This window comes from Aphis gossypii, chromosome 1 (genome assembly GCF_020184175.1).
Source record: "Aphis gossypii isolate Hap1 chromosome 1, ASM2018417v2, whole genome shotgun sequence".
In the NCBI taxonomy this organism is placed as follows: Eukaryota; Metazoa; Arthropoda; class Insecta; order Hemiptera; family Aphididae; genus Aphis; species Aphis gossypii.
The window spans coordinates 22,334,428-22,348,805 of record NC_065530.1 but is presented as its reverse complement, the minus strand read 5'-3'; the positions used below and the strand labels follow the sequence as shown (position 1 = coordinate 22,348,805).

Sequence of the window (14,378 nt, the reverse complement as noted above, 5' to 3'; positions counted from 1 at the left end):
GTCAATATGCTGTTGAGTGTTGATTAATGATTATAAAACTAAAATTATTCCTTAGTATTAATCAAGGTATTATAACTACCTTGGTATTAATTGTATTCTTTAGTTATATTTGTACAATAATTATTTATACAATCGGTTTTGGTTCATAATTTATAAATTAATAACACCTTATTGACTATTGTACATAATAATGTATACTATACTGTAAAACTGTGTAAATATGTTTATATTATAAATAGTTAAGATTTTAAAATAAATTACTTTTAGCTGAGCAATAATGAATAGGTAGTTGATTGATTTTATCATGACGTGTTTTTTTTTTTTGCTAAAGTACCCGATAAGTTGTTGATAAATATTTCAATTTTCAAAAATTGGGCTGATTTTGTATATCAAATTCGATCCAATTTGTATTTTGGAGAAATCAAACTTTAAAATTCCTAGTACTTTTTTCAATTATATTTATAATTGGGAAAAACAAACAAAAAATTAACGTATAATAAGAATTTTTACTCAAATTTAATTTTTGACAAAACCGATTTTATTATTTTATGTAACTCGATTTTTTTTTAGACCCATATGCGTATCGACGAGACAATAAAGTCGTTTACATAAAATCGTTTTCTGTTTTTTGGGGAAAACGTGAGTTGGGTCCCGAGCACGGTTTAAACCGTGGTCCTGAGATATTTTATCCCTAAAAAAAACACGAGTTACGATGTCCATCTAATATATATATAACCTAATCTTGGGTAAACGGTAATATCTTATCGTTATTTGATTGTTTTATTGATGATCACGATTCCGGATTCACGGATAAATAACAGTATTAATATCACAGAACAATATGTTAATATAGGATATATAGGAAATATATATATATATATATATATATATAGAAATATAGGATTAATACATAGTATATTAATCCGTGCCACGATAAAAGGTAAAAGATATATCTTTAATCGTGTTCATGAACTAAGATAATATCTTAACTAAAATACTAGTGCAATTTAGGACTTATGAATATTATGGCTTGAAAAAAATGTTAATTTTATTTTCTAACTTAACTTTTATTTTAATTTATTTTAGTTAATTATTTTCATTATCTTGCCCACCTTTGCATAAAATATACCAGGACCCAACTAGTACTCTTTTTGAAATCTGGGACCCAACTCGAGTTTGTCCGTTATTTGAGTATATAATCTTAAAATAAAATCATAAAATTATAAAGAATTATATTTTTGAGGGTTTGATTAATTATTATTTGTATACACCTTTTTGTAAATTGTAGAAGATATTAAATTGTTTTTGACAATATTTAGATTAATCGTTTTATGTGTCAAACCATAAAAAATCGGTTAAGCACGATTCCACATGTTTTACATTATTAAGAACGCGATTTTGTTCAATTATGATCATACAATGGATTGTCAAAAACAACACGATTACGTATGATTTTCTGAGCAATGTTGCCATTTATTATTCAGAACCAACATAATTAAATGAATAGAAGGATATGGACTACGAAAATGGACTTATTATTATATGTTCTACAGAGATTCTCTGATCAATTTTCAATACTTGAAAAATAAATAAAAATAAAAAGTAATACTAATAACTAATAATTGTTATACTAATAGTCTTAACACATGTATTTAAATAGATTATGAAGATTTTCTGACGACTCTTGTGCCCAAATTTTTGATTGAAACTTAAAATAACATAAAACAATCATCTATGTAATTACGTATTCAATATATTTAGAAAATAAGCATCCTCTATCCATAATTTGACATAAAGATATAAGTTCAATGAATGAATTTTCGATTTCATGCGATGGAATAGCAACACGAAAAATAGTTCTAATATTTTCCTAACATGTGTTCGTTTGAACATGGTGTTCGAAGTTACTCCTCACTACTCAGAATTTATCTGTAAATTTAATCCTTTAATTTTTTTAATTTTTTTTTAGTATATTTATGTATAATTACTTTTCGCTTCCAACATTGTCCTAAATTGAAATCAACATGCTTGAATTTTAACATTTGACTATTTTAGAACACCTCTTTACATGTTTCATAAGCATGGTATAAAATTTAATATAAATGATAGTGTACTGAACTGACATCCACGATCCACTTAAGTTAGAAATTAATAGTTATAAATAATAAATTTAACTCATTTGATGACTTATTATTGATTTAATTGAAAAAAGATAAGTTATTTCAACATTCAATTAGGTAGGTATTTAGGTGTAAACTAGTTCTTGAATAAAAAAATATTAAACAAAAATTATGTAACAGGTACGCATGAATATTCATTTGTAATAATGTTTAGAAAAATAAATAAATATTAAAATTTAATTATAATATAGGGTTCAGGGCCCTAATTTATATGTATTTGTATGTTTTTTCTAAACAGTCCAAAAAATAGGTAGGTAAGCTATAAGTTTAAATTATAATTTATAGCTATTAGATCCGAAATATAAACTTTTATTTTGTATATTTTATCATTTTAGACATGTACTCAGTACTATTGCAGTATTGCATAGGTACATATTATACGGTTTTTAAATGCATTATATTCTGTAATATTTTGCTAATTTTAATTAAAATAACGTATTTATAGTTTTATTTATAGTCCATGTAATATTTCGACGAAGTCATTCTCTTATCTTATCTGAGACCTATCAAAACGAGTTATAAGTAATAATCTGTTATTGAGGTTTTCGTTATTCATACAATCAAAGAACAATCTATAGTCGTAATTCGAGTACTTGTAATTTTAATTCGATTTAATCTATTTATATTAAAAATGTCAAAAATTCCGAATATACTACAAAAAAGGAATCATAAAATATTATAATATATTTTATATAAGCACATAAAAATTTTTTTTAATCGATTTTTTTTTTTTGCATATTTTTTATTTTATAGGGTATTATTCCTATATAATAAGAGCATAAATGCATATTTCTGAGGTTTTTAGAGCATATGAATCCGATCCCTAATTATAAATCTTCCCGCCTCATTAATTTGTAATGGATTCACTAATGAGAAATGATTACTGCAAAGTAAAATTTAAACCGGTTCATACTCTATACCTAATGACTTTACTACCTATTAGCATTGGTTATTAAAATTGTATAAATAGTCGCGATCGAGGTGGATATAGCATTATACCTATTAAAATCTTTTATTAACACATCTGATACCATTATTCACTTGTCAGTAATCACAACTACAGTACTACATAATTGCATCTATGTATTTGCGGTTTAATTTTGTTTAAATGTTAGTTATTCTTATTCTTTATTGTTCAGACGCTTCTGTGCGAGCAATAACTTATAGTGTTTTTTTCATTATGTTAGTCAATAATCAGGGACTTGCTCACTGGGGTCTGGGAGTTGACACCCTCTCATATCCCCTCCTTTTGATTATTCATCATAAATTGTTGAAATAAAAATTCATGTTAAAATAAGTATCCTTTATACAAGATGATTACAAATTCATATTTTTTTTATAAATAACTTGCACTTGGAGGTCAATGCAATAATTATTTTTTCTTTAATCTGAAAATAGTCAAAAACGTATTTCCCCCGACATCGAAAAGCATATAGTATAGACTTTAATACCTTATATTAGTATAAGTATTATTAATGTTTAGTTAATACTTAGTTAATACAATATTATTATAAAGGAATCCCGTCCCCGTTCTAATGTGGTTAATAACAATGGTCGGACGTCGGAATGCCCAAACTAGAGAGTCTATATATAGGCTCTCTATTCCAAACCATCTGTTTTCACCACTACCTACAACACCCGTTGGTACTGCAGTCTGTACTCTGTAATAACCACGGTTCAAGATAGTCTTGGTTATAAATTAATAACTATTTTATGAAAAAATATAACAGACTAATTGAAAAATCGGACATACAAGAAAGTCTTATGTAATAGATGGACATTAGGCAACTCTTATAAGTCTTACGGTAAAAAAATTTTGGTACTATAAATATTAGAATATTAAACTTGGACTTTAGAACATATTATTTACTATCTAGTATTCAAGTTAAAAAATGTAATTGATAGACGAGTACTGAATAATGAGTATGGCTACTGACAAGAACACTGTCTACTGTCTACAGCTCTAAATCATTCTATATCTATATTCTATAATCTATAATTCTTTACAGTTTACATGGTTTTTGAACATCAACGGAATTGTCGGAATTAATAATTATTAGTTTTTCGACGAAAAGTGTGACCAACCTTTTTTGTTCGCAAATCATAACTTAATGAATTAATTATGAATCTTTGCGAGCTAAAGACAATTATTTACACAGTAAGAATTTCTAAATATAACTGACATACTATAGTACGCGGATCTATTATAGTATATTCTACTCATTTGCTAACGAAATTCGTGCATTGTTTTGATTTTGTTTTTCCATTTATGGTCTATTTAAATGAATGTGCAGGGTACACTGTTGTACGTAATGTGGTCATACTGCAATGCTCGTTATCGGTCGTTGTCCCCCGGAACGGCTGTAGGCTTCCCGTTGCCTTCGCCTCGCCCTTTGCCAATGGATCGCTTCCATTGTTTACCCTCCTCACTTTTTAGATTTACGTATATTTTTTTTTTAGTTTTAGTTTCAGTTTTTTTTTTACTATTACACAATTTATAATTTTGTTTACCGATATAAAATTCACATCATTTAATTTTTGTGTTCCACACCTTTTACTTTAGTAAGTTTACCGGTTTTTTTTAGAATGGCTCCGAAAAAGAGAGAAAAAGAAATAGACAAAAACCGAATGGATCACGCACAAGCTGATCATGAACTTTTCCTACAAGCATTCGAAAGTAAGTTTGAGTTGGTAACATTTTGTTCCTACCAATTTTTGTTTTTAAATTATAACTGTTGTTATATTTATTACTAAACATTTAAATTAAATACCTACTGATTTGTGTATTTTGTTTGGATTTTGATTAACTAAAAAATAAAATAGTTATCAATTTAAACAAATTAAATTTATTGTTATTTTAGTTTTAATATATATGTTTTGAATTGATATTTTCTTGTAAGTTTGTATGAATTTTATTAAATATATCATTATTAGGTATATATATATAAAATATAATATATAATTAATTTATAAACTGATACTTGTGTTAATTTTAAATTTAGGGTTTTCTAATTTCTATTTTTAAAAATAAAGGTGGGTTGATTCGTGCTAATAATTTTTTTAATTTTTAGTCAAATAGTCTACTATTATTATTTTTTTAAAAACATTACGACCAAGTATGGAATACAAATTAAGACGGGTTTTTTTACCAATTAAGTACAATTCAAGTTCATTGTTTTAGTTAATGCTCATCTAACATCTTGATTTAAGTACTTAATATTTATAAAATATTTTTGAATTGGTTTATTTTTTATTTTATAATTTTACTAAATTTTGTGTAGGTATTTTATAAGAAAGTTCATAATATTATCCTCATTACCAATTGTACCTACCTAAATATAATTATAGATTGTACTTTTTTTCTTTACCTATAAGTTATTAAACATAAATTAAACCTATTAGATTAAAAATTAAACTTAGATCTTATCACTCATATTTTTCTCTTCCTGATTTTATATACATTTACATACTATACCTAGTCTTATATGTTCAAATTATAATTTATGAAAACTATTTTTGCAGAACCTACCCAGATTTACAAATATTTAAGGAATCGTAGTTTGTTTTCGGTGAGTTAATAATTATTATTAAATTAATATTATAAATAATATTAACATTGAATGTATTGATAGATAGTTATTTTTTATTTAGTTTTAGTAGATACCTAATTAGTATACTGTATAAATTATATTTAACTTAGGACACTAATAATACATTTTGTAATGTAAAGGAATTGCTTTTAATTATTTAAATGCACCTCCTACATATTAATGTTAATATAAACAATTAGTGACAACTTTTGTATTACCTACTTTATTTAGTTATAATTAAAGATCGAATTTAGTTGCACTAAAAATATGTCAAAATTATAATGAAAATAATACAATAATTGGATAATAAAATCATCTAATTGCTTAAAAAAAAGTACAAATTGCATTATAAAATGTATTCTTAAAATATTACAAAATGTATAATTATTATTTATTTTCTTACAAACATGATAGACGTTTACAAATTATGGAATAAAAAAGTTTTTGAAAGTATTTAATAATTAAAATATATTATTTTTCTGAATTAAAATTTATAATTATGTACATTTCTAAATTGTGTTCCTTAAAATTATATCGTCGGTTACTTAAGATATATTTATATAAAGAAAATGATCTTTCAATATCCACACTGATTATTGGTGCATATTTAAAACAATTCAAATATACAGACTATTTTAAAAAGTGTAATTGTAACGGGAAATAAACTATTGTTATCGATATCATTAACGACTTATAGAAGTCCATATCGCCACATATATCTAAACTTTTATTACACCTTTATACTTCTTAGATCAAATAATCTTACCAATAATGAAAATCCACAATAATTTTATTATTTTTATATGATAAAATTAATTAAGAAATATTGATTTGTATATTTAATAACATAAATTATAAAAAATTGCAAAAATTGCGACATAAAATGAAATAGAAAGACTGCAATTAATACAAATCGTGTACATATTTGATCAGATTTGATTAATCTTAAATGCTAAAAAAGTAGTAATATCAATTAAATCTGGTCTTAAGTTATAATAAACAAATGTTTATTCATTTTAATTTTAAAGTATTTATCAATAGACGGTTAGGTATAATTACTATTGCTACATTTTTTTTTTTTCTGTGAAAATAGTAATTATTTATATTTGTCTGTTATTTGACTATAATATATTTATTGGATAATATTATCCACAACATTACTTGGAGTATATTTATTTTATTTCTGAGGAGAGAAGAATGTAGTAAATCTTTTTTTTTAACAAATACCTAATACTGTTGCAATTTGTTCACTTAAAATATTTAAGAGGAAATTATTCTAACCTTCTCTTTTAATAAATAATTAAATAGTACTAAATTATTTTAATTAAGAGTTATGCATATTATATTAAAATTAATTTGTTACCTACACGGCTACACTACAGTTGTGTCAATATCCAATAGGTAAGAACTATATATTTATGAGAGTTGTTTGTTAATATAAAATAGTATAAAAACGACCTTGAACTGCCCAATGACTTATACTAGTTATATTGCTTATAAATTATAATAATATATTAATACAATATATAAATTACTATTTTTTTTTATTCTGAATAAAGAATTGTTATATGTGATATTTTACAATTGATTTTTTTATGGACTTGTTTTAGCCATTATTTTTAGTCAGAACTTTAAGCTATATGAGAGCAAATCGTCCAAAACCTAAGCGTCCAAAAAAGAAATTAGACATTGATTCATTGTTAAGCAATGTAGAAAATCAAGTATATGAAAAGAAAACATTTAACAAACGATATTTGACAATAAGTTATATTGGATATTTTGATGATAAAAGTAATTTTATTATAATAGTTTCATATAACTAATAAATTAATAATAATTCTAATTAAAATATTTTTATTTTGTTTTTTGTTTTTTTAATTTTACAGTGAATAATGCAAATGGACCTGTTAAAGTTGAAACTACACTTGTAAAAATATGTCACAAAAAAAGGAAAGATGTTTGCCCATATACAATGGTAAGATAATACATTTTTTTAAATTAAATTATTTCAATAAATTATATTTGAATATTTTAGGTCTCTTTTGGCTTAACATCTGTTCCTGTCAACCCAACTTGTTCTCAATTAACATCTCAATCACCAATAGTGTCTATTCCTGTCGAATCAGTTAATACACAAGGGCATGTATCCAAATCACATCATTTATTAGTAAAGGTTATAAATGTGATTTCAAATTCAGATTCTGAAAACACTGGTGAGTTAAATAGCAGTTTTACATAATATTATAATAGGTTTAAATAAATAGTCACAATTTATTTTCAATTGAAATATTGATTTTAGTTTATTTAAGTCTTATTTTAATTTTATTTTCTATGATAATAATTTTTGTATAGATCAAATACCTACTCATTTTTTAAATATATCCAAGTAGTATAATGTAGATATTACCAGAATAAGAGTATGATATTGATTAATTATATTTTTTATTTTATAATATGCATTTTAGTTGTAATAATTTTGTATTTAAAATGGCATCTTTATTTCAGAGCCGAGTCAGAAAAAAAGAAGAATGAGTATTAAAGAGGGTAATGGTATAGTTAAGAAAGAAATTGGTGCAAATTTAATTATACATGACAAACAAAATCGATGCTTGCTTAAAGATGGTGATTATGATTGTCTCGTAGAAGAAATTAGTGGCGAAAGTCCTAATTTAACTACAGGCAAATCCTGTTCATGGGAACGTCTTAAAGTATGAATTTATATATTTTTAAGTTTACCCTTAATCTCAATATTTCTTATAACTTTAGGAAGTGAGAGCTGGTCCACAATTTAGTGCATTTGAAAGTCGTAAAAAGATCAAGCTTCGTTTAAAGTGGTCAACAGAGCCTAATAGTACCACCGTTGTTTATCCTCTCGTTGACAATAAAGAAAATAATTGGCCAAGTATTAAATAAATATTATTTTTTGTTAAAACTTATTTTCTAATATTGCTGATATTTTTGTTTAGCATCAAATTCTAGAAGAAGTAGTAGTGTTCAAAATGCAAATGGTTCTTTGGATTCTTCATCTAATAAGTTGAAAATAGTATACCAATTCTTGTACAACAATAACAGCCGTCAACAGACTGAAGCTAGTGAAGATTTACACTGTCCATGGTGTACATTGGATTGTTTTACACTATATGCATTACTTAAGCATCTGAAGCTATGCCATGCTCGGTTTACATTTTCTTATGTTGTAAGTTGTGTCATAAAGTATTTTAGTTGGACTTGCATTAAAACTAAAATTTATAGCCAACAGGATCTGGTGCACGCATTGACGTTGCAATAAATGAACATTATGATGGTTGTTATATTGGTAGTCCACAAGATTTAATTGCACAACCACATAGGGATGAATCAAAGAATGTTGGTTATCGTATTACTAGAGTTGGTCCTGTTAGACGTACAGTTGTATCAAAAATAGTAGTTTGTCATCCTAAACGACTAAGGCGTGCTTCATTGTCTGAGTTTCTACATGAACTGGAAGATACTGATGGATATGATGGCCAAAGACCATACGTAACTGGACATAATAGGTAAAATGAGATATATCACACTCTATACAAGTTAAGAATTATACTTTGCAATAATTAGTTTTTGTTGAGCGGCAGTTAAATAATATTTGTTCCCAACTGAGTCAATTCTGTACGCCTACTGTGAAGTAATGCAGTCATGCACAGAAGTCAGTTGCTGAGTATAATTCTTAACGTGAATAGAATTTAAAAGGGTTATATTTAACACTTTGAGTGTAATGTAATAACCATACTTAAGATTCTTTAGAGTACTGACACCAATATTAAACCAGTTATATTAGTTTTTGGTGTATGTAGCTATGCATTATATGTATTTTTATGATGAACAAATAAAACAAAAACGTCGAGTAAAAAATAACTGTAATATGACATTAAATATTTTTAAAATGGTTTTTTCATTATTTTTAAAATTATTTTAATTTATCTTATAAAATAATAATAATTTTCAGATTATATCATCATACATCAACATGTCTTCCTATTTATCCTCGAGAAATGGATGTAGACAGTGAAGATGAAAGTGATCCTATATGGCTGAGGAAAAAGACTGCTATGATGATTGACGAATTCACCGATGTTAATGATGGAGAAAAGGAACTGATGAAGATGTGGAACCTTCATGTTATGAAAGAGGGGTATGGGTGAATGCTAATAATATATTATATTTAATTATTTTCTTCACATTTAACTGTAAATAATTAGTCTAATTATTAAAAATTTACTTTCAGGTTTGTTGGTGATTGTCAAATATCGTTAGCATTAAGCATGTTTGTTGAATCTAAGGGTAGATATATTCTTAGGAAAAACTTATACAGAAATTTTATGTTGCATCTGTGTAACTTGTGTGACTTACGTCTTATAAGTCCAGTGACCTTCTATACAACCATACAAAAATTACAAGATATTTTAGCAGTTGATTCAGAAGCTAGCAATGTGTTATATGAATCATTTGAAGCACAGCGAAAATATTGGCGTGAGGAAGGTGCTAAAAAGGCAGAAGATCGTACTGAAATTAGGTGTTTGGTACAAAGTCCATTGCAGTCAGACATTGGTACTAGACGTAAACCTGCTGGATCATTTTATCCATTAAAACTTCAAGATAAATTAAAAGGAAAAGTAATTAAACAACAAAATGGTCGTAAAGGAGGAGCTTCTACAAGACAAAATCCACCTGCTACTAAAAATGCAAACATTGTTGAAGAAAAGAAACTTGATAAAAAAAGTGACAAAAAGGGAGGGTCTACAACTAGATCTCAATCTGCTGTGCGAACTGATAAGCCAGAAAAACCAGTAGAAAAACGTAATAGCACATCTTTGAATGGTGAAGATCATAAAATATCTGCAACTCTCACAGTGCGACGTAGGACTTTCCCTATATTGACTGACAAGAAAAAACCAGTTCCTGAAAAATTGCCAACAAATGTGTCTGAATCTATAAGGCGAAAGTAAATAGGTAATTATTTATTGTGATAATTTTGAGAAAAATTGTTATAAAATTAAATCAAATTTTTCAATATGTCTAAAATGAGTTATTCACTACTGTCATAAAAGTGTAAGTTTAGATACAAAAAGAACTATAAAAGGTTCTTATTTTTGTGATCATATAGTTTGGTTTATTATTTTGAATCTTTGTACAGTGGATAGAAAAATCTAAGGACTCGGTCTTATAATTAAGATTGTTAAATCATTTTCATACTAGTTACACCAAAAATGCTTTAAAATAATTGTTCCATACAATTAAAGAATTCTTAAAATATGTTATTATTACTTAGAAATTATAACTATCATATTATATATTTAAATAGAATTTTAAATGTTATTTACTATGTTAGAAAATAATATTTGTATATCATATAATTGTGATACTTCAGTTGGTATTCATATGTTAATATTGTTTTCCAATCAGTTTAATCAAACAATGAATATTAAATGAAATATTTTCAAATGGTTTATAAACTATATATTGTGATAATATTAAATTTTAAAATATTGTCTCAATTTTTTCCTCATTCAAGTACAATTTATATATAATTTGAAAGTTACCATGTAATATTGAATTATTTATTGTTCACAGTTTTTCATTTTTAATTCATTTTAAAAGTAATAATTTATTTGTTCCGATCAATATTCATAAAACAATGAGATTTTATGCATAATTATTATTAATCAAATACAAGCAAATTAATTTGAATGCATTTTTTTGTTTTGTTTTGAGGAGGAGAGGGGTTGTATGGATAAAATAATTTTTAACATTTTCTTAAAACTGCTGTTTTATAAAAGTTTAATTTAATTGTAGCTACCAAAACAGGGTTATCGCTCCACTGTGCATTGATTAAATAATAAATATTTTTCATAATTGGTGTAATTTTTATTGACATATAATAAATTATAACAATTGTAATACTAAATGATATACTATTTAAATTAAAATAGGCTTTTTAAAATTTGTATTTATTCAATTTATGAGTACAGTATTCTTTGGTTATGTGTTATAATGTGCAATATAACATAACAGTATTTGCATACAATCACTCATTTAAAAACAATCTATAAAATATGATAGTGTTTAAATATCATAGAACTAGCACTAGCAATCTGGATTATGTGTACAACTACAGATTGTAGTTACTAGCTTACATAATTATGTATACCTACTTTTATTATTTTAAAGATTTTTTTTTTTTATTTATTAAGAGTGCAACTGTTAGAAATGTTAATCCTAATAATTATTTACTAAACATTAGATATTAATTTAGACATTTTAAATTTTATATAAAGGTTTAGTTATTTATATGATTTAAAATTTATAATTATATCGCTGAAGTAATTGGTTTTATATATATACATATTTGAAAATAACTTGGTAGTTTTTCTTCATTGAGACAATGTTGTCCTACATGAATTTATTTATTTCTTACACTAAATATAAAAGATTTGTATGCAACATAAACTTTTTTGTTTTAACGATCAATGAAGTAAATAATTAAACCTAAAAATATGTACACCAAGTAGTTATAATATATTGTATATTTCACATTGGGTTTGAATTTAAAACATTACATTTTAATTTTGGGTATATTCACATAATATTTATACAGGGTTTTTTTTTTTTTATAAGATTATACTTATCTAATTATTTATTATTCTTTTATATTTTACCATTAACTATGATTTAATTTCAAATAATAACTAGTTATTTTTTTTTTATGAAATAAATATTACTATTTTTAGTAAGTCATATATTCAACCATTTTAATGTTTAATAAGTAGTTTATTATAAAAATGCATTTTAATTTAAATAGTATTGCACTCTAAACATGATTGATAAATGTTATGAAATTAATTATAACTAGACCTTCAAATTAAACTGAAGGCTTTTTTTTCAAAATAGAATAAAATAAAACAATGTTAAGGCCAAAACAATTAAACTATTTTTTTTAAATAGTTAAATATCTTATTCTGTGACCTATTAAATACAATTTATGATTCTTATATTTAAAAATAATGAAATTTAACATTAATCTCATAAAAGTAATATACATTTGTACAAAATGACTATTCAAGCAATTTAATTTATTATGTGTAATATCTTTATTTATTTATTTTAATTTATCAAAAGTAAATAATAAGAGTTCTCAATAAACTGATTGATTTATCATTAATAGTTAGTTAAAAATACTAGTTATTTCTTTTCTTTTTCACTGCCTTTAGTTCACTGCCTTAGTATCTAAATAATGGTAGGCATTTAATTATTTATATTATTTATTTATGGACCAAAAAAAAAAAAAGAAAAGAAAATCAGTTAAAACTAACTTAATATATATATATATATTATGTTATACTATTTAATGTATATATTATTATATTAGAAATTAAAGTATATTAACTGTAATAGAACTTCTATAATTTTTACCATAAATTATTGTAATACATTTTATTATAGAATGTATAAATATAATATCAATCTGTAATTAATATTATATTAAAAATATTGTGTCCATATTATGCGGCTTTCACATTATATTATGAAAATTAAATTGTTTAAAAGTTGGTATGCAAAATAGAACTGACTTAAAAAGTACTATGATTTAGTGGTAGTAGTATGCAAATTATTTTGTATAATATATTTTATGGAAGTGCAGTTTGTATCGTTCAAATTTCTTTGTAGGATGTTATAAGCTAATTTAATCTTGTTCTTGTTGTTTCCTTTCATGTTTAAAAGGAAATTGGCGCCTAGACCTCTAATTAATTTTAAACAAAAAATTATACCTTAATGATGAGGTCTGATTTTTAAGTAGTTTCACTGGTCACTCTTTATATAAGCATAACATGTCTATTTATTCTTTAACATAACTATTACTTATTGTATTGTATATATTGTCGTTTAATGCAATAAGTGATCAGGTAGAAATGACTGCACGTTAACAATTAAATTGTGGAAAAAATTGACCTAGTGAAAAACAAAATAATTGTGAAGTAATACAAAGTAAAAGTATATATGTTTTCAGTCAGATCACTTTTTGCATAATGACAACGATATACAGATTGTTAATATTACATTCATTTAAAATAAAAAAAAAATATATTTAAAAACTATGTGTTGTCTTTTTATTAAAACTTTTTTTCTTTTACAGGATACTCAAGCATTTTTTTTGCTAAATGATTATTTGTACATAAATAATCTTGTAAATCTCATTTTTAAGACAATATGGGCAAAACATTTTTTTTAGAGCAAAAATTGTTTGATATTTTTAATATCAAAAATCTAGGCTCTGCTTTATCTTTAGGTTAAGAACTCAGACAAAAAAGTACATTATGTATGATGTAATGAACCTGCTGGTACACTTTTCATCACTTAAACAGTAATAAAGTGCACATTTTTTTTTATCTCTTTATTTAGTGTATTGTATTATATCTTTGTATGATTGATTGTAAATATAATATGTACGAATATACTTTAACAATCAGTATATTATTTGTATATTGGGCTCTAGCCTGTTTAATTGAAAATTAAATAAAATATTTATGTACCAAAGCAAAGTTTTTCTATTGGTTACCTGAATAATGCACTCAGT

At 24.7% G+C, this 14,378-nt stretch overlaps 1 protein-coding gene across 1 annotated transcript; it reads left to right on the top strand.

Annotated features, from left to right (window-relative positions):
• The first annotated feature begins 4,559 nt into the window (after window positions 1–4,559).
• LOC114129141 (polycomb protein suz12-B) lies at window positions 4,560–14,343 on the top strand. The gene is made up of 12 exons (XM_027993780.2): window positions 4,560–4,857; window positions 5,703–5,749; window positions 7,381–7,561; window positions 7,657–7,745; window positions 7,806–7,983; window positions 8,276–8,478; window positions 8,537–8,672; window positions 8,737–8,966; window positions 9,023–9,306; window positions 9,753–9,938; window positions 10,032–10,756; window positions 13,938–14,343. Exons 1-11 carry the CDS (start codon window positions 4,767–4,769, stop codon window positions 10,750–10,752), a joined length of 2,346 nt encoding a protein of 781 aa, XP_027849581.2. The 5' UTR covers window positions 4,560–4,766; the 3' UTR covers window positions 10,753–10,756; window positions 13,938–14,343.
• Window positions 14,344–14,378: the final 35 nt, after the last annotated feature.